Source organism: Amblyraja radiata, chromosome 3, assembly GCF_010909765.2.
Source record: "Amblyraja radiata isolate CabotCenter1 chromosome 3, sAmbRad1.1.pri, whole genome shotgun sequence".
Lineage (NCBI taxonomy): Eukaryota > Metazoa > Chordata > Chondrichthyes > Rajiformes > Rajidae > Amblyraja > Amblyraja radiata.
Window position 1 is genome coordinate 129,566,611 of NC_045958.1, and position 27,818 is coordinate 129,594,428.

Genomic DNA, 27,818 nt, shown 5'->3' on the forward strand with positions numbered 1-27,818 from the left:
TGTGCCTTGTTAATATCACCCTACAATATTGTAACATGCCAAACAGTAGACTATAGGTGCAGGAGTAGGCCATTCGGCCCTTCGAGCCAGCACCGCCATTCAATGTGATCATGGCTGATCATCCCCAATTAGTACCCCGTTCCTGCCTTCTCCCCATATCCCCTGACTCCACTATCTTTAAGAGCCCTATCTAACTCTCTCTTGAAAGTATCCAGAGAACCTGCCTCCACCACCCTCTGAGGCAGAGACTTCCACAGACTATCAACTCTCTGTGAGAAAAAGTGTTTCCTCATCTCCGTTCTAAATGGCCGACCCCTTATTCTTAAACTGTGGCCCCTAGTTCTGGACTCCCCCAACATCGGGAACATGTTTTCTGCCTCTAGCGTGTCCAAACTCTTAACAAACTTTAGATGCTGCTGCACCCACTGAGTTTCTCCAGCATTTTTGTGTACCTTCTTAACAATCTTATACGTTTCAATAAGATCCCCTCTCATCCTTCCAAACTCCAGAGTGTACAAGCCCAGCTGCTCCATTCTCTCAGCATATGACAGTCCCGCCATCCCGGGAATTAACCTTGTAAACCTACGCTGCGCTCCCTCAATAGCAAGAATGTCCTTCCTCAAATAGGGGACCAAAACTGCACACAATACTCCAGGTGTGGTCTCACTAGGGCCCTGTACAACTGCAACTGGAGAAGAAGGATGGTTGATATTTCAGGTCGGGACCCTTCTTCAAAACAGCACAGGACTCTGAGGAGTGATCTATTAGAAATGTGTAAGTTCATGAAGGGAATAGATTGGGTGTTTGCACAATCTCTTGCCCAGAGTAGGGGAATCAAGGAACAGAGGATATAGGTTTAAGGTCAGGTGGAAAGATTAAATAGGAATCTGAGGAGTAACCTTTTTACACAAGGGGTGGTGTGTGTATGGGACGAGCTGCCAAAGGACATAGTTGAGGCAGGGACTATCCCGACTATCTAAGAAACAGTTAGATAGGGCAGGTTTAGAGGGATATCGGCCAAACGCAGGCAGGTGGGACTAGTGTAGATGGGACATGTTGGCCTGTGTGGGCAAGTTGGGCCGAAGGGCCTGTGTCCATGTTGTATCACTGTATGTATAAGGGGAGAAGGCAGGAACGGGATACTGATTTGGGATGATCAGCCATGATCACAGTGAATGGCGGTGCCTGTTCGAAGTGCCGAATGGCCTACTCCTGCACCTATTGTCTATTGACTCTATGACCTGCTGAGTTACTCCAGCACTTTGTGTACTATCTTTAGCAATACTTGTGCACTGCCAACATATCGAAGGACCGTTTGTTAATCCATTAATTTTACGACTTATCCCACACTCAAGCAAGATGAAGAACTGGGAATAATTCCAAAAATTAAGTGGGATTTAAATAGGAATTATTTGATCGGATAGAGGGATAGGTGTTGATGTAAATGGATTAGAAAGGCTTACTTAACAGAAAACGTAACAGTGATTGATCCAGAAATCGTTTTAGATCTATTATTGTCACGTGTACCGAGGTACAGTGAAAAGCTTTTGTTGCGTGCTAACCAGTCAGCGGAAAGATAATACATGATTACAATCGAGCCGTCCACAGTGTACAGATACAGGATAAGGGAATAACGTTTAGTGCAAGGTAAAGCCAGCAAAGTCCGATCAAGGATCGGTCTGACGGGCCTGTCCCACTTACACGACTTTTTCAGCGGCTGCCGGCACCCGTCATAGGTCGCCGAAAATGTTCAACATGTTGAAAATCCAGCGGCGACCAGAAAGACGCTACGACTCTTTGAGGCGTCTCACGGCCATACAGGCCGTGAGCCTGTATGGTCGTGAGTAGTCACCCAAAGAGTCGTACCTTGTTCTGGTCGCCGCTGGATTTTCAACATGTCAAACATTTTCGGGGACCTGCTGCGACTATGACGAGTGCCGGCAGTCGCCGAAAAAGTTGCGTAAGTGGGACAGGCCCATGAGGGTCTCCAATGAGGTAGATAGTAGTTCAGCACTGCTCTCTGGTTGTGGTAGGATGGTTCAGTTGCCTGATAACAGCTGGGAAGTAACTGTCCCTGAATCTGGAGGTGTGCGTTTTCACACTTCTGTACCTCTTGCCTGATGGTCGAGGGGAGAAGTGAGGGGAGGGGGGATGTTTAGCCCAAGTTACCATGGAGACCTCAGCACGGTTTAAGAACTAGGCTGACAATTTTTTTTCGGTAACTTTCGAGGGCGGCACGGTGGCGCAGCGGTAGAGTTGCTGCCTCACAGCGCCAGAGTTCCAGGTTCGATCCTGGCTACGGTTGCTCTCTGTATGGAGATTGTACGTTCTCCCCGTGACCTGCGTGGGTTTTTCTCAGGCTGCTCCAGTTTCCTCCCACACTCCAAAGACGTGCAGGTTTGCAGGTTAATTGTAACGACTGTAAATTGTTCCAAGTGTGCAGGGATCGCTGGTCGGCGCGGACTCGGTGGGCCGAAGGGTCTGGTTGGGCGCTGTATCTCTAAACTAAACTAAACGAAAGCTGAAATAAATCCTGAAGACGCTGGTATTCCATTGTCAAAGGGTCAGCCAGCCAAATTCATTTGTATCAGTTACATTAGGTTTGGTTGTCAGCCTAAGATATTACAGTGATCTCAGAGATAAATGGTTGAAACAAACGAGATTCAATAAATTAGAATCAATCCTAATCGTAAACTCTCATTTATTACTATCCAGACATGTCTTACTGCCTGCAATTTGTCACCAATATTGTTCCTGCCAGCCTCTTTGGGAACCTTCCTATACTTCCTATTTAGTTTAGTCTATTATGTCCCTGGAGAGGGTCCAGAGGAGGTTTACGAGAATGAAGGGCCGAATGGCCTCCTCCTGCACCTATTTTGTATGTTTCTATGTAGGTTAATTGGCTTTGGTCAAAATTGTAAATTGTCCCCAGTGTAGTGGTCCGAAGGGCCTGTTTCCACGCTGTATCACTCTATGACTCTGTGACGTACAGGTGGCTTTGGTTAAATTATCCCCAGAGTGTCGGATAGCGCTAGTGTACGGGGTGATCGCTGGTCGGTGCGGACGCAGTGGGCCGCAGGGCGATGTATCTCTAAAGTCTAACGTCCACTCGGATTTGTCCGAAGAAAATAATGATTTGTTGAATGAATTTACTCAGTGGGAGTTCTTAAACCACCACGATTAATGGATTCTAGCTTTCATTCTGTGAGCATGTCTTTGCAATGAACACTCTGGTGTATATGAACTTACAATGATGGGCGTTCAAATGATCACAGCTCCTGCATTTCACTTGTCCTTTAATCAGTTCTCAGTCCCCTCTCATAGAAACATAGAAACATAGAAAATATGTGCAGGAGGAGGCCATTCAGACTTCGTGCTAGCACTGCCATTCATTGTGATCATGGCTGATTGTCCCCAATCAATAACCCGTGCCTGCCTTCTCCCCATATGCCTTGACTCCACCAGCCCCTAGAGCTCTATCTAACTCTCTCTTAAATCAATCCAGAGATTTGGCCTCCACTGCCCTCTGTGGCAGGGAATTCCACTAATTTACAACTCTCTGGGTGAAAACGTTTTTTCTCACCTCAGTCTTCAATGGCCTCCCCTTTATTCTAAGACTGTGGCCCCTGGTTCTGGACTCGCCCAACATTGGGAACATTTTTCCTGCATCTAGCTTGTCCAGTCCTTTTATAATTTTGTATGTTTCTATAAGATCCCTCCTCATCCTTCCAAACTCCAGTTAATACAAGCCTAGTCTTTTCAATCTTTCCTCATATGACAGTCCCGCCATCCCAGGGATCAATCTCGTGAACCTACGCTGCACTGCCTCAATCACAAGGATGTCCTTCCTCAAATTAGGAGACCAAAACTGTACACAATACTCCGGATGTGGTCTCACCAGAGCCCTATACAACTGCAGAAGAACCTCTTTACTCCTATACTGAAATCCTATTGTTATGAAGGCCAACGTTGCATTAGCTTTCTTCACCGCCTGCTCGTTGTAAGACAGGCTAAGATACTCTGCAGAACGATACTCGGATGACGTTGGCAGCCCGCCAGGCAGGGCTCCACTTTTTCTGAATCTTTGTTGACAATAACCTCCCGCTTTCCCCGCGTGCCGCAGAGACGTGCGGGTTCGTAGCTGCTGCCCGTGTGGAGTTTGCTCGTTTCTCCCTGTGACCGCCTGGGTTTCCTCCGGGTGCTCCGGTTTCCTCCCACATCCCAGAGGCGTGCAAGTTAATCACCCCCTCTATAAATCACTCTGAGTGTGTAGGGGGTGGGTGTGAAAATGGGCTAACATAGAACGAGTGTGAACAGGTGATCGCTGGTCGGCGCGGACTTGATGGACCGAAGGGCCTGTTTCCCTGCTGTATCTCCTCACCAAACTAATTTGTGTATTTCATTTGATAGATCACTATTTAGAAATACACCGTCAACTAAACAGAATTTGGTAGAACCAGGAACAGCTGGTTGACAAAAAAAAAGACACAGAGTGCTGGAGTAACTCAGCGGGTCAGGCAGCATCTGTGGAGAACATGGATAGGTGACGTTTCACAGAGTGCTGGAGTAACTCAGCGGGTCAGGCAGCATCTGTGGAGAACATGGATAGGTGACGTTTCACAGAGTGCTGGAGTAACTCAGCGGGTCAGGCAGCATCTGTGGAGAACATGGACCCGCTGAGTTACTCCAGCACTGTGTCTTTTAAAAAATCTAATTTTGAATCTTGTAAGTGCCATCACGTGTGGATAGGGTAATGATGGTCATTACGTCACAAGTGATTGGGGCAGAATTAGGCCATTCGGCCCATCAAGTCTACTCCACCATTCAATCATGGCTGATCTATCTCTCCCTCTCAACCCCATTCTCCTGCCTTCTCCCCATAACCCCTGACACCCGTACTGATCAAGAATCTATCCTACTCTGCCTTAAACAATTTCCTTTGACTTGGCCTCCTCAGCCATCTGTGGCAAAGAAGGCTGTGGAGGCCGTTCAACAAGGCTTTCAGCACATTGATGGGAGGTGGGTGTGTGGAACGAGCTGCCAGAGGAGGTAGTTGAGGCTGAGACAATCGCAACGTTTCAGAAACATTTGGACAGGTACATGGATAGGACAGGTTTGGGGGGATGTGGGCCAAACGCAGGCAGGTGGGACTAGTGTAGATGGGGTATGCGTTGGGCCGTAGGGCCTGTATCCATGTTGTATCACTCTACAACGCTATGATTCAGTAATCCACTAATTCAATACTATGTTCCATTTCTCGATGCCACAATAAGAAGTGTTCCTTTTACAGCAACAACCCGGCCCATCGGTATTACTTGGCGACAGACCCGGTCACGGGAGACCTGTACATCTCGGACACCAGCACACGCAGGATTTACCACCCAAAGTCGCTGTCCGGTGACAAAGACGTGACCGCAAACTCCGAGGTGACGGCGGGGACTGGGGAAACAGTGTCTGCCCTTCGACGAGGCCCGGTGTGGAGATGGGGGCAAGGCGGTGGAAGCTTCGCTCATGAGTCCCAAAGGTAGGTGGGGCCCAGAACACATCGAGAGACACAGACACACTCGCCTCGCTCAGACATAGAGTAACGCTGGGCAGCACGGTGGCGTCTGGTGCCCAGAACACAGCTGGATACACAGACACACTTGCCTCGCTCAGACATAGAGTAACAACTGTCAATAGACAATAGACAATAGGTGCAGGAGCAGGCCATTCGGCCCTTTTGAGCCAGCACCGCCATTCAATGTGATCATGGCTGATCATCCCCAATCAGTACCCCGTTCCTGCTTTCTCCCCATATCCCCTGACTCCGCTATCTTTAAGCTCTCTCTTGAAAGTATCCAGAGAACCTGCCTCCACCACCCTCTGAGGCAGAGAATTCCACAGACTCACCACTCACTGTGAGAAAAAGTGTTTCCTCGTCACCGTACTAAATGACTTACCCCTTATTCTTAAACTGTGGCCCCTGGTCTGGACTCCCCCAACATCGGGAAACATGATTCCTGCCTCTAGCGTGTCCAAACCCTTAATAATCTTATATGTTTCAATAAGATCCCCTCTCATCCTTCTAAACTCCAGAGTATACAAGCTCAGCTGCTACATTCTCTCAGCATATGACAGTCCCGCCATCCCGGGAATTTATCTTCTAAGCCTACGCTGCACTCCCTCAATAGCAAGAATGTCCTTCCTCAAATTAGGGGACCAAAACTGCACACAATACTCCAGGTGTGGTCTCACTAGTGCCCTGTACAACTGCAGAAGGACCTCTTGGCTCCTCTACTCAACTCTTCAGCCCGGACCCTTCTGGCACCCAGCACACAGCTGGACACACAGACACACTGGCATAGCCCAGACATAGAATAACACCGGGCAACACGGTGGCTGGACACACAGACAATTGCAGAGACGCAGCCCAGACCATCACACAAACCAACCTCCCTTCCATTGGCTCCATCTACACCTCACGCTGCCTCGGCAAGGCCAGCAGCATCATCAAGGACCAGTCGCACCCTGGCCACTCCCTCTTCTCCCCTCTCCCATCAGGCAAGAGGTACAGAAGTGTGAAAACGCACACCTCCAGATTCAGGGACAGTTTCTTCCCAGCTGTTATCAGGCAACTGAACCATCCTACCACAACCAGAGAGCAGTGCTGAACTACTATCTACCTTATTGGAGACCCTCGGACTATCTTTAATCGAACATTACTAGACCTGACGGGGTACTGATTGTGGATGAACAGCCATGATCACATTGAATGGTGGTGCTGGCTCGAAGGGCTGAATGGCCTACTCCTGCACCTATTGTCTATTGTCTATTGTCTATTATCTCCGTACAGACAGCACCCGCAGTCTCTGGCGCTGTGAGGCAGCAACTCTAACGCTGCGGCCTACTTGGGTCCCCAGTTTGCAGTAACTTGTCCCTCTCGTTCACAGGAATCGCCATCGACAAGAACGGCCTGATGTACTTTGTGGACGGAACGATGATCAGGAAGGTGGACCAGAATGGAATTATATCCACCCTGCTGGGATCCAACGACCTCACATCCGCGCGACCCTTGACCTGTGACACCACCATGCACATCAGCCAGGTACGGTTCCATTGTCGGGTGCGGGGGATGAACTGCCGATGCCGGTTTACACCGAAGATAGACACAGAATGCCGGAGTAACTCGGGACAGGCAGCATCTCCGGAGAGAAGGAAAGGGTGACAAAGTTTCAGGCCGAGACCCTTCTGCAGACTGAAAGTCAGGGGAGAGGGTCTAGAGTTATGGAAGGGTGAGTGAGGTGTGATGAGAAAAGCCAAAGCCACACTTTAGAGATTTTTTTTAAATATATTTATTTATTAGAAGGAAGTACAATACAGTAGTACCTTTTTTCAGGTGCCAAATATATGTTGCCAAGTTACATTCTATGTACAACTTCATTTTATTTTTTTTAATAGAAATGAGAGAGAGAAAAGGTGACTAGATAATAAAGAGTTGAACAATGTGTAGCGAACACTTTAGAGACACAGCGTGGAAACAGCCCTTCAGCCCATCCAGCTCCCTGCCGACCAGCGACTACCCCGTACACTAGCACTTTCAATAGACAATAGACAATAGGTGCAGGAGGAGGCCATTCGGCCCTTCGAGCCAGCACTGCCATTCACTGTGATCATGGCTGATCATCCCCAATCAATACCCCATTCCTGCCTTCTCCCCGTATTCCCGTTATCTTTAAGAGACCTATCTAACTCTCTCTTGAAAGCATCCCGAGAATTGGTCTCCACCGCCCTCTGGGTGAACTCTCTGGGTGAAAATGTTTTTCCTCATCTCCGTTCTAAATGGCTTACCCCTTATTCTAACTCTCTCTTGAAAGCATCTCGAGATAGTTTGGTTTAGTTTAGAAATACAGCACAGAAACAGGCCCTGAGCCCCACCAAGTCCGCGCCGACCAGCGATCCCCGTACACTAACACTTTCCTATTAGCACTAAGGACAATTTACAATTTTACCAAAGCCAATTGAACTGCAAACCCGCACGTCTTTGGAATGTTTGAGGAAACCGGAGCATCCGGAGAAAACCCACGCAGGTCATGGGGAGAACGTACAAACTCCGTACAGACAGCACCCGTAGACGGGATGGAACCCGGGTCTCTGGCGCTGTGAGGCAGCAACTCTACCGCTGCGCCACCGTGACACCCTCAATAGCTCCAGAGTTGGATCAATACTATGGAAACTAAGTTTAGAGATACAGCAGGCCCTTCGGCCCATCGAGTTCACGCCAACCAGCGATCTCCCATTCACACTAGGTCTCTGGTATCCCACTTTCTCATCCACTCATCCGAAACAACACCTATCTATGTTCTCCAGAGATGTTCCCTGACCCATTGAGTTACTCCAGCACTTTGTGTCTTTTTTTGTAAACCAGCTTCTGCATTTCCTCTTTCTTGTATATTATATTAGTTTAGTTGAAAGTTTAGTTCTTTACATAGTAATCTTGCAAATGAGATACACAAATTACTTTAGTTTAAGAATATAGCATGGAAACGGGCCCTTCAGCCCACCGAGTCCACACCGACCATCGGTCACCCCTCCACACACGAGTTCTATGTTATCCCACTTTCCCATCCATTCCCCACCCACGAGAAGCCAATTAACCTACAAACCCGCACGTCTTTGGGATGTGGGAGGAAACCGGAGCAACCGGAGGAGACCCACGCGGTCACGGGGAGAACGTGCAAACTCCACATAGGCGGCACCTACAAACCCTTACATCCTTGGTATGTGGGAGGATAGTTTATAGAGGTTCAGACAGCGGACCCCTCTCATATTGTAGCCTGCCCTACAGCAAGCGGATGCAGGCCCTTCGGCCTATCAAGTCCATGCTGACCATCGACCACAGGTAGTCAAGATGGGAAGGAATACATCGAAGTCCCTCACCCTGAGCACAGGATCGCCCCAGGGTTGCGTCCTCAGCCCCCTATTGTACTCCCTGTACACACATGACTGTGTGGCCAGGTTCAGCTCCAACTCAATAATTAAGTTTGCTGATGACACTGTGGTGGTGGGCCTCTTCCACCCCTGCAACGGACTGTTCCAGCTGCTACTGTCAGGCAAACTCCTCCGTTGCCATGCGGTGAGAACAGAGAGGTTGAGAAGGAGTTTCTTCCCAGAGGCCATTCGGACTGTAAACGCCTATCTCACCAGGGACTGACTCTACTGAACGTTTTTCCTTCCATTATTTATTATGTAAAGGTATATGTGTGTTATGATTGTGTTTATAGTTTGTTTGGTTGTTTGTCTTTTTGCACAAAAGTCCGCGAGCATTGCCACTTTCATTTCACTGCACATCTCGTATGTGTATGTGACAAATAAACTTGACTTGACTTGACTTGACCACCCGATCAGACTAGTTCCGTGCTTTCCCGCTTCCCACACGCTAGAGAGAATTTGCAGAAGCATTGAAGGGTTGTGATTAGTGAAGCTGGATGGAGGAATGGAGGTGGAAGGGGAGGGGGAGGGGGGGAAATAGGTGTGAATCTAGGTGGGACCCGTGGGGGGGGGGGGGGGGTGGCTATCTAATCAGATCACATAATATTGTACAATTGAGCCAAACTCCAGTCCAATAGGTGGAGTTAAGGGGAAGATACAGAGTGCAGGATATAGTTCTCAGCATTGTAGCGCATCAGTTCCACAGACAAAGTCCAATGTCCACAATGGGGTAGAGGTGAATCGGACAGTACTTTAACTAAGGTACACAAAAAAGCTGGAGAAACTCAGCGGGTGCAGCAGCATCTATGGAGCGAAGGATATAGGCAACGTTTCGGGCTGAAACCCTTCTTCAGCCTGAAGAAGGGTTTCTGGAAGAAGGAACTGCAGATTTTCCAGCATCTGCAGTTCCTTCTTAAGTACTTTAACTAAGTTTAGCTTAGTTCAGGGGTGGGGAACCTGCGGCCTTCTAAGCCATTAAGTGCGGCCTTTTGAATTAATCCAAATTTTGGAGAACAAATCCTTTTATTATTATTATGTTTTTGTTCGTCCTTTATTATTTGTATTTTAATCTTAAAAAGAAGTTTCAACTAAATAATCCTCCCCGACTAACGGCCACAATTAAAACATTAGTAAGTCAGGAGGGCTATTTTTACAAAATAATGTCAATTTTGAAGTATATTTAATTGATGTTTCTTGGATGCGGCCTTATTAGATTACTGCTAACTTAATGCAACCTTCCACCGTGAAAATGTTCCCCACCCCTGGCTTAGTTTATTGTCACGTGTACCGAGGTACAGCGAAAAGCTTTTGTTGCGTGCTAACCAGTCAGCGGAAAGACAATGCATGATTACAATCGAGCCGTCCACAGTGTGCAGATACACGATAAGGGAATAACGTTTAGTGCAAGGTAAAGCCAGTAAAGTCCGATCAAGGATAGTCCGATGGTCACCAATGAAGTAGATAGTAGTTCAGCACTGCTCTGGTTGTGGTAGGATGAGTCAGTTGCCTGATAACAGCTGGGAAGAAACTGTCCCTGTATCTGGAGGTGTGCGTTTCCACACTTCTATAACTGATGGTAGGACCGTTCAGAAGCCTGATAACAGAGGGGAAGTAGCTATTTCTGAGTCCGATTGAGTGGAGAAGTGAACAGGTGGTCGACACAGTGCATAATGGTACAGGCGAATCACAAACGAATCCCTTAATAACAGAGGCAGTGAATGGCAGGTCCCTGGGGGATTAGTCAGTGGGGAGCTCAAGAGAGACTGGTGCATTCTTCCTTGAAAGTCGGTTTAGTTTATTGATTACAATCGAGCCATTCACAGTGCACAGATACATGATATGGGAATAACGTTTAGTGCAACATAAAGCCAGCAAAGTCCGATCAAGGATAGTCCGAGGGTCTCCAATAAGGTAGATAGTGGTTCAACACTGCTCTCTGGTTGTGGTAGGATGGTTCAGTTGCCTGATAACAGCTGGGAAGAAACTGTCCCTGAATCTGGAGGTGTGCGTTTTCACACTTCTGTACCTCTTGCCTGATGGGAGAGGGGAGAAGAGGGAGTGGCCAGGGTGAGACTGGTCCTTGATGATGCTGCTGGCCTTGCCGAGGCAGCGTGAGGTGTAGATGGAGTCAATGGAAGGGAGGTTGGTTTGTGTGATGGTCTGGGCTGTGTCACAATTCGCTGCAATTTCTTGCGGTCTTGGGCGGCACGGTGGCGCAGCGGTAGAGTTGCTGCCTCACAGCGCCAGAGTTCCAGGTTCGATCCTGGCTACGGGTGCTCTCTGTATGGAGATTGTACGTTCTCCCCGTGACCTGCGTGGGTTTTTCTCAGGCTGCTCCGGTTTCCTCCCACACTCCAAAGACGTGCAGGTTTGCAGGTTAATTGTAACGACTGTAAATTGTTCCAAGTGTGCGGGGATCGCTGGTCGGCGCGGACTCGGTGGGCCGAAGGGTCTGGTTGGGCACTGTATCTCTAAACTAAACTAAACTAAAGCTGAAGCATATCCTGGAGACACTGGTATTCCATTGTCAAAGGGTCAGCCAGCCAAATTCATTTGTATCAGTTACATTAGGTTTGGTTGTCAGCCTAAGATATTACAGTGATCTCAGAGATAAATGGTTGAAACAAACGAGATTCAATAAATTAGAATCAATCCTAATCGTAAACTCTGTCCCCAGTGTAGTTAGTCCGAAGGGCCTGTTTCCACGCTGTATCACTCTATGACTCTGTGACGTACAGGTGGCTTTGGTTAAATTATCCCCAGAGTGTCGGATAGCGCTAGTGTACGGGGTGATCGCTGGTCGGTGCGGACGCAGTGGGCCGCAGGGCGATGTATCTCTAAAGTCTAACGTCCACTCGGAGAGGGGAGAAGAGAGAGTGACCGGGATGAGACTGGTCCTTTATGATGCTGCTGGCCTTGCCGAGGCAACGTGAAGTGTAGATGGAATCAATGCATGGGAGGTTGGTTTGTGTGATGGTCTGGGCTGCGTCCGCAACTCGCTGCAATTTCTTCCAAAGGTGGTCACACAGGTGGTGAAGTGGGCATACACCATGCTGGCCGTCATTGGCATTGGACCTTACACAAGAGTTTGGGCATTACGTTTCAGTTGTACAAAACGATGGTCAGACCACAGATGGGGTATTGTATTTGAGTTGAGTTGAGTTTATTGTCCCGTGTACCGAGGTACAGTGGAAAGCTTTTGTTGCGTGCTAACCAGTCAGCGGAAAGACAATACATGATTACAATCGAGCCGTCCACAGTGTACAGATACATGATAATTTTGGTCCCCTAATTTGAGGAAGGACATTCTTACTATTGAGGGAGTGCAGCGTAGGTTTACAAGGTTAATTCCCGGGAAGGCGGGACTGTCATATGCTGAGAGAATGGAGCGGCTGGACTTGTACGCTCTGGAATTTAGAAGGATGAGAGGATATCTTATTGAAACATATAAGATTGTTAAGGGCTTGGACACACTTGAGGCAGGAAACATGTTCCCGATGTTGGGGGAGTCCAGAACCAGGGGCCACAGTTTAAGAATAAGGAGTAAGCCATTTAGAACGGAGACGAGGAAACACTTTTTCTCACAGAGAGTGGTGGGTCTGTGGAATTCTGTACCTCAGAGGGCGGTGGAGGCCGGTTCTCTGGATGCTTTCAAGAGAGAGCTAGACAGAGCTCTTAAAAATAGCGGAGTCAGGGGCTATGGGGAGAAGGCAGGAATGGGATACTGATTGGGGATGGTCAGCCATGATCACATTGAATGACGGTGCTGGCTCGAAGGGTCAAATGGCCTACTCCTGCACCTATTGTCTATTGTCTATTGTCTAAAGGGAATAACGTTTAGTGCAAGATAAATTCACACTTCTGTACCTCTTGCCTGATGGGAGAGGGGAGAAGAGGGAGTGGCCAGGGTGCGACTGGTCCTTGATTATGCTGCTGACCTTGCCGAGGCAGAGTGAGGTGTAGATGGAGTCAATGGGAGAGAGGGCTGAAGGTCTGATTTTGTGCTCCATAAAGTGAGTTTCTCTGAATCGATGAATTTGTTTATCCTATTCTCTGGTCCTTGAAATCCCTTTTGATTTCCAATAATCCAAAGATAATTTTCCACTTAACAAAATTAAATTGTTTAACAATTCGAACAGTGTAAATAACACAGCAGCATGGGAATTAAGTACTTAAAGAACTAATTATTAGACCATTCTGTTAAAAGACTATGAAAGAAGTGTAGATAGTAGACATGTATATGAATGAGAGGTAAAAGTGCCAAGATGCTGCATTCAATGTAAAAATAGCTGGAGCGCTTCACAGCCCCAGAGACCCAGGTTCGATCCCGACAACGGGTGCTGTCTGTACGGAGTTTGTACGTTCTCCCCGTGAACAGGCGGTCACGGTGGCGCAGCGGTAGATTTGCAGCTTTACAGCGAATGCAGCGCCGGAGACCCGGGTTCGATCCCGACAACGGTCGCTGTCTGTGCGGAGTTTGTACGTTCTCACCGTGACCTGCCTGGGTTTTCTCCGAGATCTTCTGTTTCCTCCCACACTCCAAAGACGTGCAGGTTTGGAGGTTAATTGGCTTGGTAAATGTAAAAATTGTCGCTAGTGTGTGTAGGATAGTGTTAATATGCGGGGATCGCCGGTCGGCGCGGACATGGTGGGCCGAAGGGCCTGTTTCCGTGCTATATCTCTAAAACTAAACTGAACTAAGTGTTTGTAAACACACAGCCTGATCGTACAATTGTGGAAAAAAAGCTACAAAGTGCTGGAGTAACTCAACGGGCCAGGCAGCATCCTTTAACTTTTGGACACACTAGAGGCAGGAAAAATTTTCCCGATGTTGGGGGAGTCCAGAACCAGGGGCCACAGTTTAAGAATAAGGGGTAAGCCATTTAGAACAGAGACGAGGACTTTTTCTCACAGAGAGTTGTGAGTCTGTGGAATTCTCTGCCTCAGAGGGCGGTGGAGGCCGGTTCTCTGGATGCTTTCAAGAGAGAGCTAGATAGGGCTCTTAAGGAAAGCGGAGACCTTCGAGCCATTCAATGTGATCATGGCTGATCATCCCCAATCATACCCCGTTCCTGCCTTCTCCCCATATCCCCTGACTCCACTATTTTTAAGATTCTCTCAGCATATGACAGACCCGCCATCCCGGGAATTAACCTTGTGAACCTACGCTGCACTCCCTCAATAGCAAGAATGTCCTTCCTCAAATTAGGGGACCAAAACTGCACACAATACTCCAGGTGTGGTCTCACACTGTACAATTGCAGAAGGACCTCTTTGCTCCTATATTCGATTCCTCTTGTTATAAAGGCCAACATGCCATTCGCTTTCTTCACTGCCTGCTGTACCTGCATGCTTACTTTCATAGACTTTCATACTTTCATAGACAATGAAGTCAAGTCAAGTCCACTTTATTTGTTACATACACATACAAGATGTGCAGTGAAATGAAAGTGGCAATGCCTGCGGGATTGTGCAAAACAACAGAACAGAACAGAATCAGTATTTAAAAAAAGACACAACAGTAAATGAGTCCCAGGTGAGATAAGAGTTTACAGTCCTGATGGCCTGTGGGAAGAAACTCCGTCTCATCCTCTCTGTTTCCGCAGCATGACAGCGGAGGCGCTTGCCTGGCCGTAGCAGCTGGAACAGTCCGTTGCTGGGTTGGTAGGGGTCCCCCATAATGTTGCTGGCTCTGCACCTTCTCGTGTATAGGTCCTGCAGGGGGGTGAGTGTAGTTCCCATGCTGCGTTCGGCCGAACGCACTACTCTCTACAGAGCCTTCCTGTCCTGGGCAGAGCTATGGCCAAACCAGATCGAGATGTTTCCGAACAAGATGCTTCCTACAGCCCCAGAGTAGAAGCACTGGAGGATCCTCAGAGGCAAGCATGGCATATGTTATTAAGGGAACAATAAACTAACAAACTGAAATGAAAAAGAGAGGAGGGGAAGATTACTTTCCCTTTATTCTGTTCCTCTCTAGTATTTGCCATCTCCACTTTGTATTAGAATGTGTTACTTGGGCCCCATCTCCTGGAGCAGGGTGGTATACGCTGTCGTGTGCAGGAAGGAACTGCAGGTGCTGGTTTACACCAAAGATAAGACACAAAATGTTGGAGAAAAGGGCCTGTCCCACTTGGCAATTTTCTACATCTCTCTGTATCACCGTCTATATCTCTCGTTTCCCTTTCCCCGGACTCTCGGTCTGAAGAAGGGTCTCGACACCAAACGTCGCCCATTCCTTCTCCCCAGGGATGCTGCCTGTCCCGCTGAGTTTCTCCAGCACTCTGTGTCCATCTGTGGTATACATTGTCATTTCTCCCAATTGCTAAATGTCGCTCATTTTGCTAAGTGGAAAAAGAAATAACAGTGAAAATAGATTCCAAACGAGCCTTTATTAAGAATATTGCATTTGTGAGTCAGGGTGGAAATAGTCAAAGACGCAGGGAACACTGTAATCGGTTTTAAAACATGGGGTGGGGGGGTGCACAATGAGGCCTGACATCTCAGACAGGGGTCGCCAACCTATGGCCCGGGGGCCTGATCCGGCCCGTAACCCAATGTCATCCGGCCCGCAGGATGATATTTTTTTACGAGCTGGGAACTGCAGCCAGTCCTGGGGCAGGTGAGGGACATCTATGGAGAGAAGGAATATGCGACGTTTCGGGTCGCGACCCTTCTTCAGATTAAAATAGTAAACTCGTATTTTTGTGCTGACTGGCGTATCCACAATTTCCACGGAATGTCAAATAAAGGTTAGACAGTCCGAATCAGACAGAACTAGTGCACGGGGCTATCGCTGGTCGGTGCGGACTCGATGGGCCGAGGGGCCTGTTTCCACGCTGTATCTCTAAAACCAAAACTAAAACATCGCAACGTTTAACAAGCAATTGGGTGGGACAGGTTTAGAGGGATACGGGCCAAACGCAGGCAGGTGGGACTAGTGTAGATGGGGCATGTTGGCCAGTGTGGGCAAGTTGGGCCGAAGGGCCTGTTTCCACACTGTAAGACTCCACAACTCTACGACTATGACTCAATAATTCAATCTCAACGGCTCGAAGGGCCGAATGGCCTATTCCTGCATCTATTGTCTATTGTCTATAATGTCTCTATTCCGTGGCGTTTCTCTGCCTCAGAGTGCGGTGGAGGCCAATTCTCTGGAGGCTTTCAAGAGAGAGTTAGATAGGGCTCTTAAAGATAGCGGATATGGGGAGAAGGCAGGAACGGGGTACCGATTGTGGATGATCAGCCATGATCACATTGAATGGCGGTGCTGGTTCGAAGGGCCGAATGGCCTACTCCTGCACCTATTGTCCATTGTCTAGTGACCTGTGTGGGTTTTTCTCTGAGATCTTTTGTCCGAGTCAGGGGATATGGGGAGAAGGCAGGAATGGGGTACTGATTGGGGATGTTCAGCCGTGATCACAGTAAATGGTGGTGCTGGTTCGAAGGGCCGAATGGCCTACTCCTGCACGTATTGTCTATTGACCTTTGATTCTGAGTGTGGATGATCAGCCATGATCACATTGAATGGCAGTGCTGGCTCGAAGGGCTGAATGGCCTATCCCTTGACCCTTGATACTGAGTGTGTGTGTTTCTGACTACAGGTGCGCCTGGAGTGGCCAACTGACCTGGCCATCAACCCGATGGACAACTCGCTGTACGTGCTGGACAACAACATCGTGCTGCAGATCAGCGACAACCACCAGGTGCGGATAGCCGCGGGGCGGCCCATGCACTGCCAGGTGCCGGGGGTGGAGTACTCGCTGGGCAAGCGCGCCGTGCACACCACGCTGGAGTCGGCCAGTGCCATCTCCGTGTCCTACAGCGGCGTGTTGTACATCGCCGAGACTGATGAGAAGAAGATCAACCAGGTGCGGCAGGTGACCACGGACGGGGAGATCTCCGTCCTGGCCGGGGCGCCGTCCGACTGCGACTGCAAGAACGACGTCAACTGCGACTGTTACCAGACGGGCGACGGCTACGCCAAGGACGCCAGGCTCAACTCGCCGTCCTCGCTGGCCGTCAGCCCCGACGGGACGCTCTACATCGCCGACATGGGCAACATCCGCATCCGGGCGGCCTCCAAGAACAAGCCGCTGCTGACCTCCGCCAACATCTACAAGGTGGCGTCGCCATCGGAGCAAGAGCTGTACATCTTCGATGCCAATGGCACGCACCAGTACACCCAGAGCCTCATCACCGGCGACCACCTCTACAACTTCACCTACAGCAACGAGAACGACATCACAGCCGTCATCGACAACAACGGCAACACCCTGCGCATCCGCCGCGACCCCAACCGCATGCCCGTCCGCATCGTGTCCCCCGACAACCAGGTCATCTGGCTGACCATCAGCACCACCGGTGGCCTGAAGGGCATGACCGCCCAGGGCCAGGAGCTGGTCCTACTCACCTACCACACCTACACCGGCCTCCTGGCCACCAAGAGCGACAAGACTGGCTGGACCACCTTCTTCAAGTAAGGCTCCTCCTCCTGGATCAAATATTCCATCCAGGCACTGAGTTATTTTCCACTTACCAAAGATCCTACAGCGAGCAAGGTAGATCACTCGACGAAAAAGACATAGTACGGTCATGGGCAGATTCATGGGTAATTTTCGGCCCCATTTCAGTAACCGGCTTCCGTCTCCGCACCAAAGATCCCGTAGCGGAGCAAAAATACTAGTGCGGAGAAGGAAGCCAGTTACGGAAACATCCTCGTAAAAAAAAAGTAATTTGGTAAAAATCTTCTCCTCATTTTCAGAATTATAATTTATTAACACAAACTGTTCCCCCGCAACGTTGATTACACTGCGAGTCGGGTCGGGTCGGGTTACTGAAATGGATGGAAAAAAGGCCCACGTTCCGCTCCGTTGCGTACTACACGTCAGCCCATTGCATTTAACAGGAGTGGTCTATCTTGCTCCGCTATAGGATCTTTGGTACTTACAGCACGTAGACAGAGACAGCACCACTGGTGGTCAGGTCATAAGAATCAGACAACGTGGACACAGCCCCTTCAGCCCAACTTGCCCATTGCTGATGCCAGTGGAGGCCGGTTCTCTGGATGCTTTCAAGAGAGAGCAAGATAGGGCTCTTAAAGATAGCGGAGTCAGGGGATATGGGGAGAAGGCAGGAACGGGAATAGGAGAGGGGATCTTATTCAAACATATATTATTAAGGGTTCGGACACGCTAGAGGCAGGAAACATGTTCCCGAAGGGTTTGAAGAAGGGTTTCGGCCCGAAACGTTTCCTATTTCCTTCGCTCCATAGATGCTGCTGCACCCGCTGAGTTTCTCCAGCACTTTTGTCTCCCTTCGATTTTCCAGCATCTGCAGTTCCTTCTTAAACATTTTCCCGATGTTGGGGGAGTCCAGAACCAGGGGCCACAGTTTAAGAATAAGGGGCAAGCCATTTAGAACGGAGACGAGGAAACACTTTTTCACACAGAGAGTTGTGAGTGTGGAATTCTCTGCTTCAGAGAGCGGTGGAGGCCGGTTCTCTGGATACTTTCAAGAGAGAGCTAGATAGGGCTCTTGAAGATAGCGGAGTCAGGGGATATGGGGAGAAGGCAGGAATAGGGTACTGATTGGGGATGATCAGCCATGATCACATTGAATGGCGGTGCTGGCTCGAAGGGCCGAATGGCCTACTCCTGCACCTATTGTCTATTGTTTATTGTCAAAATGAGTCAGCACATCAAATAAAAAGCTTTTCACTGTACCTCGGTAAACGTGACAATAAACTAAACTGAAACTGAACTGAATTAGTCAGAGTGTGGAAACAGGCCGTTCGGCCAAACTTGCCCGCACCAACCTGCATGTCCCATCCACACTAGTTCCATCTGCCCACGTTTAGTTTAATTTAATTTAGTTTAGTTTAGATTAGTTTATTGTCGCATGTATGAGTCATAGAGTCTCAGAGTGATACGGCGTGGAAACAGACTTTTCGGCCCAACTTGCCCAGACCGACCAACATGTCCCATCTACATTAGTCCCACCTGCTCACATTTAGTTTTGTTCAGTTTCGTGTCAACTCGCGATAAGAATGGAGAAAGTGACCTGGTGATATAGCTCAAGCAGATTAAAACTTGATCCCACTTTTTCTCCTTCATACTCGTTGGTCGGCATGGGCTTGGTGGGCCGAAGGGCCATTTTCCGTACTGTTGTTTTCAATCAACCAAACCAGCAACTGCAGATGTTGGTTTACAAATAAAGACGCAGAGTACTGGAGTAATTCAGCAGGATAGGTGACGTTTTGTGCCTTCTTCAGACTACACAACCTGAAACGTCACCTATCCATGGTCTCCAGAGATGCTGCCTGACCCGCTGAGTTACTCCAGCACTCTGTGGAGATTGTTTTATACTTGGTTTACACTCAGATGGAAGAGGGGCACGGTGGCGCAGCAGTAGAGTTGCTGCCTCACCGCGTTTGAGATCCAGGTTCAATCCTGACGATGGGCGCTGCCTGTATGGAATTTGTCCGTTCCCCCTGTGACCACGTGGGTTTTCTCCGGGTGCTCCTGTTTCCTCCCACACTCCAAAGATGGGCCTGTTTCCGTGCTGTATCTCTAAAGCCTAAAGGGCCAGGCCCATTTGACTGTCATTCGCGCGCCATTTACGTAACCTGCTAGCGTGTGGGTAGCATGTGGGTAGCGCGGGACGGGTGCATGGAGTGGCGTGGAGGAGTGTGGACTTCGTCCTGCACAAAATCTTCGCGCGCCAACGGCCTGTCGCGTAACTGACGGCCAAAGTGGGACAGGCTCAAGACCCTGGCGCGACGCAACGTCTCACCTCCAACAGCAGCAGAAGCAGGCAAACGATCGCCGAGCTCGGCCTGTGGCACACGGCCGTTGCGGTCCGGATCCTCCCCCACTTCTACTCCCAGAGAGGGGCCAAGACAATTGGAGATAGACACAAAATACTGGAGTAACTCAGCGGGACCGGCAGCATCTCTGGAAAGAAGCAATAGGTGATGTTTCTGGTCGAGACCCTTCTTTCAGACTGAAGAAGAATCTCGACACGAAACATCACCCATTCCTTCTCTCCACAGATGCTGCCGGTCCCGCTGAATTACTCCTGGATTATGTGTCCATCTTCAAATGACGTCACGCGCTCCAGACGGTTGTGCGGGCGCATGATAACGCGCGTGACTCTCGTGCGTCCGTCACTACTGGCCTGTCGCGGAAGGGACGGCACAAGTGGGACAGGCCCTTAAAGATCTACATTCTGCGAAGCATACCAGCCAAAAGACATTCAAATGTGCCACATAAATAATCCCATTTGGTTTACAAAAGATGTTAGTGAACTGATTTAGTAATGAGTCTGATAATTTGGGAACTTGCATGTGTGAAAACATAGTAGAAAGACTCCCATATATCACACTGGCTGCATTCCAACTACTAAATCTGCTTCATTAAAAGCCTTGTACAATATGGGTGAGTGTGCATGGGAATTAATTTGAAGGTAAATGTTGAATGATGGTAAAGTCCAAGACGGTCTTTGCAGCAAGATTGCAGCAAATGTTCTTGCAGGAAAGCTTAAGGGCCTGTCCCACTTGGCGATTTTTTTCGGCGACTGCCGGCGTAATATCCGTGTCGCCAAAAGATTTTGAACATTTCAAAATCCAGCGGCGACAAAAGAAATGTTGCAACGCTTGAAAAAACACCGCGCGCCATCTCGCCACAAATTTTTCGGTGACCACATACGTCAGTCAATGATGCCGGCAGTCGCCGAATAAAATCGGCACAGGCCCCTTTAGAATTGTGTTCGTCTTCATGGTAATGGCAGGATGGCGCCCATGACCAGTCGGCGCGACCCAGCGCCGATCTTTGGCAAACTTCTGAATTCCCTGAGGTGGAACCCTCTCCAAGACCGACATAAAGCTCACCGTTTGACCGTTTTTAAAATTTAAGATGTTAAATGGACAGCTCGACATAGATGACCATGTTCCCGATGTTGGGGGAGTCCAGAACCAGGGGCCACACTTTAAGAATAAGGGGTAAGCCATTTAGAACGGAGACGAGGAAACACTTTTTCTCACAGAGAGTTGAGAGTCTGTGGAATTCTCTGCCTCAGAGGGCAGTGGAGGTCGGTTCTCTGGATACTTTCAAGAGAGAGCTAGATAGGGCTCTTAAAGATAGCGGAGTCAGGGGATATGGGGAGAAGGCAGGAACGGGGTACTGATTGGGGATGATCAGCCATGATCACATTGAATGGTGGTACTGGCTCGAAGGGCCGAATGGCCTACTCCTGCACATATTGTCTATTGTCTATTGAAAACAAAAAGAAAAAGAACAGGCGACTGCTGTCTGGCTGCCATCTTCACCGGGTCAAACGAACAAGCAAATTCAGACTTATCACCTGGGCAGAGGATTCCAAACTAGGGTGCTCCTCCCCCCCTCCCCCACACCCAGTCCCCCTTTGTTCTCCCAGCGGCTCTCACGACATCCCCATTGTCTTCCCCCCTCACGCTCCACTTAAACTTATCTCCTCTAGTTCTTGATTCCTCTATTCTCCGAATGAAAATTGCCATCCTTTACTTTTTTTCCAGCCAGCTTGTTTTCCGCCCCCTCCACAAAAACATGACTCTCGACCCGGAGTAATGTGTGACTCCAGCACTTCCCCACAGATGCTGCCTGACCCGCTGAGTTACTCCAGCACTCTGTGAAACGTCACCTATCCGTGTTCTCCACAGATGCTGCCTGACCAGCTGAGTTACTCCAGCACTCTGTGAAACGTCACCTATCCATGTTCTCCACAGATGCTGCCTGACCCGCTGAGTTACTCCAGCACTCTGTGAAACGTCACCTATCCATGTTCTCCACAGATGCTGCCTGACCCGCTGAGTTACTCCAGCACTCTGTTTTAACTTGCTTGTTAATTCTTAAGGTCAATTTTCTTATTGACTCCATTGACATTCCCGAGATGTTTGCAAATGTTACCTGCAAACATATTATTAAACTTTTATTTCTGACTCAAGGTCCAGACAAGAGACAACATTACATAAAATCTATTGCATATAAAAACACCATAAAATACATATAAAAGCTTAGTAAATTACTTATGAGCATCATAAATTATATATAAAAAACACAATACATGATTTAGAGTCCAGAATAGAAGATCAGTGTCCTACAACGAGACAACGATACCAATGTCTCCACAACGGGGATTGGTAGCGTGTAGTGCTAAACCTTATGTCAATAGACAATAGGTGCAGGAGTAGGCCATTCGGCCCTTTGAGCCAGCACCGCCATTCAATGTGATCATGGCTGATCATCCACAATCAGTACCCCGTTCCTGCCTTCTCCCCACATCCCATGACTCTGCTATCTTTAAGAGCCCTATCTAGCTCTCTCTTGAAAGCATCCAGAGAACCTGCCTCCACCACCCTCTGAGGCAGAGAATTCCACAGACTCACAACTCTCTGTGAGAAAAAGTGTTTCCTCATCTCCGTTGGGACGGGGTACTGATTGTGGATGATCAGTCATGATCACATTGAATGGCGGTGCTGGCTTGAAGGCCCTATTGTGTATTGTCTATTGTCTATTGTCTATTGAGAGAAGGAATAGGCTATGTTTCGGGTCAAGACCCTTCTTCAGTTTAGTTTAGGTTAGTTCAGTTTCGAGTTGAGCGCACAAACAGGCCCTTCAGCCCACTGAGTCCGCACCGACCAGCAATCCCCGCACAATAGTACTATCCTACCCACTTGGGCCAATTTACGATTTTACTGAAGCCCATTAACCTACAAACTTGTATTGCTGATACCTACTGATCTGTATACAAAAATATGAATATCACAGTACCTCGGTACACATGACAATAAAATGCCTTTGAACATCGAACACCCGGAGAAAACCCACGCCGGTCATGGGGAGAACGTACAAACTCCATACAGACGGGCACGGTGGCGCAGCGGTAGAGTTGCTGCCTCTCAGCGCCAGAGACCCGGGTTCGATCTCGATTACAGGAGCCATCTGTACGGAGTTTGTACGTTCTCCCCGTGACCTGCGTGGGTTTTCTCCAAGATCTTCGGTTTCCTCCCACACTCCAAAGACGTGCAGTTTTGTAGGTTAATTGGCTTGGTAAATGTAAAAATTGTCCCTGGTGTGTGTAGGATGGTGTTAATGTGCGGGGATCGCTGGTCGGCACGGACCCGGTGGGCCGAAGGGCCTGTTTCTGCGCTGTGTTTCTAAACTAAACTAAGCTAAAAAGTCAGCACCCGTAGTCAAGATGGAACCGAGGTCTCTGGCGCTGTGAGGCAGCAACTCCACCGCTGCGCCACCACGCCGCGCCTGAATGAGAAGTGAACGAGAAGTTTTTTTTTTAGAAATGAAAAAGTTCGCATTTAAATGTGTAGGAAGAAAATATAAAATTCTCTTTTTTTGTTTAATTTGTTTTTCTCCAGCTACGACAGTGAGGGTCGATTGACTAACGTCACGTTCCCCACCGGGGTGGTGTCCAATCTCCAGGGTGAGATGGAGAAGGCGATCACGGTGAACATCGAGTCGTCCAGCAGAGAGGATGACGTCAGCATCACAACCAACCTTTCATCAGTGGATGCCTTCTACACTCTTGTTCAAGGTACAAAACTAAGTCATGAGATCGGAAGTTTTCGGGGCAGAATTAGGCCATTCAGCCCATCAAGTCTACTCCGCCAGTCAATCATGGCTGATCTATCTCTCCCTCTCAACCCCATTCTCCTGCCTTCTCCCCATAACCCCTGACACCCGCACTAATCAAGAATTTATCTATCTCTGCCTTAAAAATATCCACTGACTTGGCCTCCACAGCCGTCTGTGGCAATGAATTCCACAGATTCACCACCCTCTAACTAAAGAAATTCCTCCTCATCTCCTTCCTAAAGGAACACCTTTTAATTCTGAGGCTGTGCCGTCTGGTCCGAGACTCTCCCACTAGTGGAAACATTTTGAGGGATTTGGGCCAAATGCGGGCAGGTGGGACTAGTGTAGATGGGGCATGTTGGTCGGTATGGGCAAATTGGGCCGAAGGGCCTGAGTCCACACTCTTATCACTCCATGACTAAGGGAAATATACAGAGGCCAATTCACCTACAAACCTGCACGTCTTTGGGATGTGGGAGAAAACCCACGCGGTCACAGGGAGAGCATGCAAATTCCACACAGAGAGCACCTGACATTTGACAATAAGATACTCTTGAACAGGGAGACACTTCTAAGCTTCAGGTATGGTGTCACTTTGCTGAAGGTGAATGTTTCTGCTGTGTTTCAGACCAGTTGCGGAACAGTTACCAGGTGGGCTACGACAGCTCCCTGCGCGTTATGTACGCGAACGGCATGGACACCAGCTTCCAGACGGAGCCCCACATCCTGGCCGGCACGGTCAACCCCATCATCGCCAGGCGCAACATCACCCTGCCCTTGGAGAACAGCCTGAACCTGGTGGAGTGGCGCTTCAGGAAGGAGCAGGCTAGGGGGAAGGTCAGCGTCTTCGGACGCAAGCTACGGGTAAACTCAACGCTCTTCATCTTTTCCTCAATTTAGTTCAGAGACGCAGCGTGGAAGCAGGTACCTTCAGAAGGTAGCAAGAAGCAACTCAACTCTTGTGGCCAACTTGTTTAAGAAAGAACTGCAGATGCTGGAAAAATCGAAGGTAGACAAAAAATGCTGGAGAAACTCAGCGGATGAGGCAGCATCTATGGAGCGAAGGTATAGGTGACCTTTTGGGTCTCGACCACGGAGTTTCTCCAGCATTTTTGTCTACCTTCCTGTGGTCAACTCTGTCAGTTTAGTTGGTTAGAAGTAACATTGAACATTGTGACAACTTTTGATGGTTTAGTTTAGTTAGAAACATAGAAAAATAGGTGCAAGAGTAGGCCATTCGGCCCTTCAAGCCAGCACCGCCATTCAATATGATCATGGCTGATCATCCAAAATCAGTACCCCGTTCCTGCCTACTACCCATATCCTTTGATTCCTTTAGCCCGAAGAGCTAAATCTAACTGTTTCTTGAAAACATCCAGTGAATTGGCCTCCACTGCCTTCTGTGGCAGAGAATTCCACAGATTCACAACTCTCTGGGTGAAAACGTTTTTCCTCATCTCAGTCCTAAATGGCCTACCCCTTATTCTTAAACTGTGACCCCTGGTTCTGGACTCCCCCAACATCGGGAACATGTTTCCTGCTTCCAGCCTGTCATATCCTTTAAGAATTTTATATGTTTCCAAAAGATTCCTCTTTTTCTTCTTCTTTTGTGTGGAATGCACAGCCTAAAGTTGTAGGACAACTTGTTCTATTTGATCTTCTATGTGTGCATGTCGAGTTGATTGCTTTAGACGAAACAGGGCGGACCACGTGAAGGTTGTAATCTTCCACCCCCCGATTCCTCTCATCCTACTAAATTCCAGTGAATACAAGCCCAGTTGACCCATTCTTTCATTGTATGTCAGTCCCGCCATCCCGGATATACAGCGCGAAACCAGGTCATTCGCCCCACCGAGTCTGCGCCAGCCAGCGATCCCAGCACACTAACATTATCCTACACACACTAGGGGCAATTTTACATTTACAATTAACCTACAAACCTGCACGTCTTTGGAGTGTGGGAGGAAACCAAAGATCTTTGAGAAAACCCACGCGGGCCACGGGGAGAACGTACAAACTCCGTACAGACAGCACCCGTAGTCAGGATGGAACCCGGGTCTCTGGCGCTGTGAGGCAGCAACTCTACCGCTGCGCCACCGTGCCGCTCATGTAAGTGGGCACCGTCATAAGCTACTTGGCCTTTCTTCCAAGATGCCGTACAACCCAGGCGATTAAAGGGCCTGTCCCACTTTCACGACCTCTGCCGAGTTTGCCCTTGACATATTCGCAGCGTGGACGTCACGAGGCCGTGGGTAGGCCGTGGTGCTAGTCGTAGGTACTCGTGGCATCAAGTAGGTCGGGGCTTTTTTCAACCCTGATGAAAAATGTCCACGAGTAAAAAAGGTCGTGAAATAGGTCGTGAAAGTGGGACAGGCCCTTTACATAGAAACATAGAAACATAGAAAATAGGTGCAGGAGGAGGCCATTCGACCCTTCGAGCCAGCACCGCCATTCATTGTGATCATGGCTGATCGTCCCCTATCAATAACCCGTGCCTGCCTTCTCCCCATATCCCTTGATTCCATTAGCCCCTAGAGCTCTATTGAACTCTGTTAAATCCATCCAGTGACTTGGCCTCCACTGCCCTCTGTGGCAGGGAATTCCACAAATTCACAACTCTACTCCGACAGCACCATTTCCGACTTTGATCGGACTTTGCCGGCTTTACCTTGTACCAAATGTTATTCCCTTATCATGTATCTGTACACTGTGGACGGCTCGATTGTAATCATGTATTGTCTTTCCGCTGACTGGATAGCACGCAACAAAAAGCTTTTCACTGTACCTCGGTACACGTGACAATAAACTAATCAAGTACCTCCTAATCTCCAATGTCTTGGCCTTCACAGTCGTCTGTGGCATCCCTTGATCCTATCTTTTAAACACCACTATCGTATCTGCCTCCACCACCAACCCTGGCAGCATGTTCCAGGCACCCACCACCCTCTCAATAAAATATACTTGTGAAGACTCGGCCTCCACCGCCATCTGTGGCAATGAAATCCGCCCTGTCACGATAATTGGTTAAGACTAAATTAAGATAATGGAGATGAAATTGGTCTTTCTTTTTTGATATTTTATTATTGGTTTACTATAGACAGTAGACAACAGGTGCAGGAGTAGGCCATTCGGCCCTTCGAGCCAGTACCGCCATTCACTGTGATCATGGCTGATCATCCCCAATCAGTACCCATAGAAACCGTGAAAATCATTTCGCTGCTTACAATCCAAGCAGATCATGCCATAGAGAAAGAAGGAACTGCAGATGCTGGTATACAAAAATAGACACAGAGTGCTGGAGTAACTCAGCGGGTCAGGCAGCATCTGTGGAGAACATGGATAGGTGACGTTTCACAGAGTGCTGGAGTAACTCAGCGGGTCAGGCAGCATCTGTGGAGAACATGGATAGGTGACGTTTCACAGAGTGCTGGAGTAACTCAGCGGGTCAGGCAGCATCTGTGGAGAACATGGATAGGTGACGTTTCACATAGTGCTGGAGTAACTCAGCGGGTCAGGCAGCATCTGTGGAGAACATGGATAGGTGACGTTTCACAGAGTGCTGGAGTAACTCAGCGGGTCAGGCAGCATCTGTGGAGAACATGGATATGTGACGTTTCACATAGTGCTGGAGTAACTCAGCGGGTCAGGCAGCATCTCTTGAGAACATGGAGAGTGTCAAAATGTCACCTTTTTAGTTTTAGTTCAGAGATACAGCACAGAAAGAGCCCCTTCGGCCCACCGATGTCCGCACTGCCCAGCGATCCCCCACATTAACACCATCCTACGCACACTAGGGACAATATTTTACATTTACACCAAGCCAATTAACCTACAAACCTGTACGTCTTTGGAGTGTGGAAGGGAACCGAAGATCTCGGGGGGAAAACCCACGCAGTTCACGGAGGGGGAGAACGTGCAAACTCCGTACAGACAGCACCCATAGTCGGGATTGAACCCGGGTCTCTGGCGCTGTGAGGCAGCAACTCTAATGGTTAACCATGTAAACGGTGCATCGGGTGACAGGCATCTTCGGAAGAGCTGTAAGAGGCAATCTTTGATCGTAATCAGCATGTCAGCTTGCAGCAATTTAATGTAGAGTGGGAATTGACTGAAGTGAGGCTTCATATTAGTATAAAGAAAGACAGTTCAACTAATTTCTCACTTCCATCAAGAACCCTTGGCGGCTAATCGGCACCAAGGAAGAATTAATCATTCCTGATT

The 27,818-nt window shown here is 48.7% G+C and overlaps 1 protein-coding gene across 1 annotated transcript in view; it reads left to right on the forward strand.

Annotated features, from left to right (window-relative positions):
* tenm3 (teneurin transmembrane protein 3) overlaps positions 1-27,818 on the forward strand; it is a 702,745-nt gene that overhangs the window by 659,400 nt on the left and 15,527 nt on the right. Inside the window, 6 exon segments of the mRNA XM_033018762.1 lie at positions 5,291-5,447; positions 5,449-5,524; positions 6,933-7,087; positions 16,575-17,449; positions 23,381-23,556; positions 24,226-24,461. Coding sequence (XP_032874653.1) covers positions 5,291-5,447; positions 5,449-5,524; positions 6,933-7,087; positions 16,575-17,449; positions 23,381-23,556; positions 24,226-24,461 — 1,675 coding nt within the window.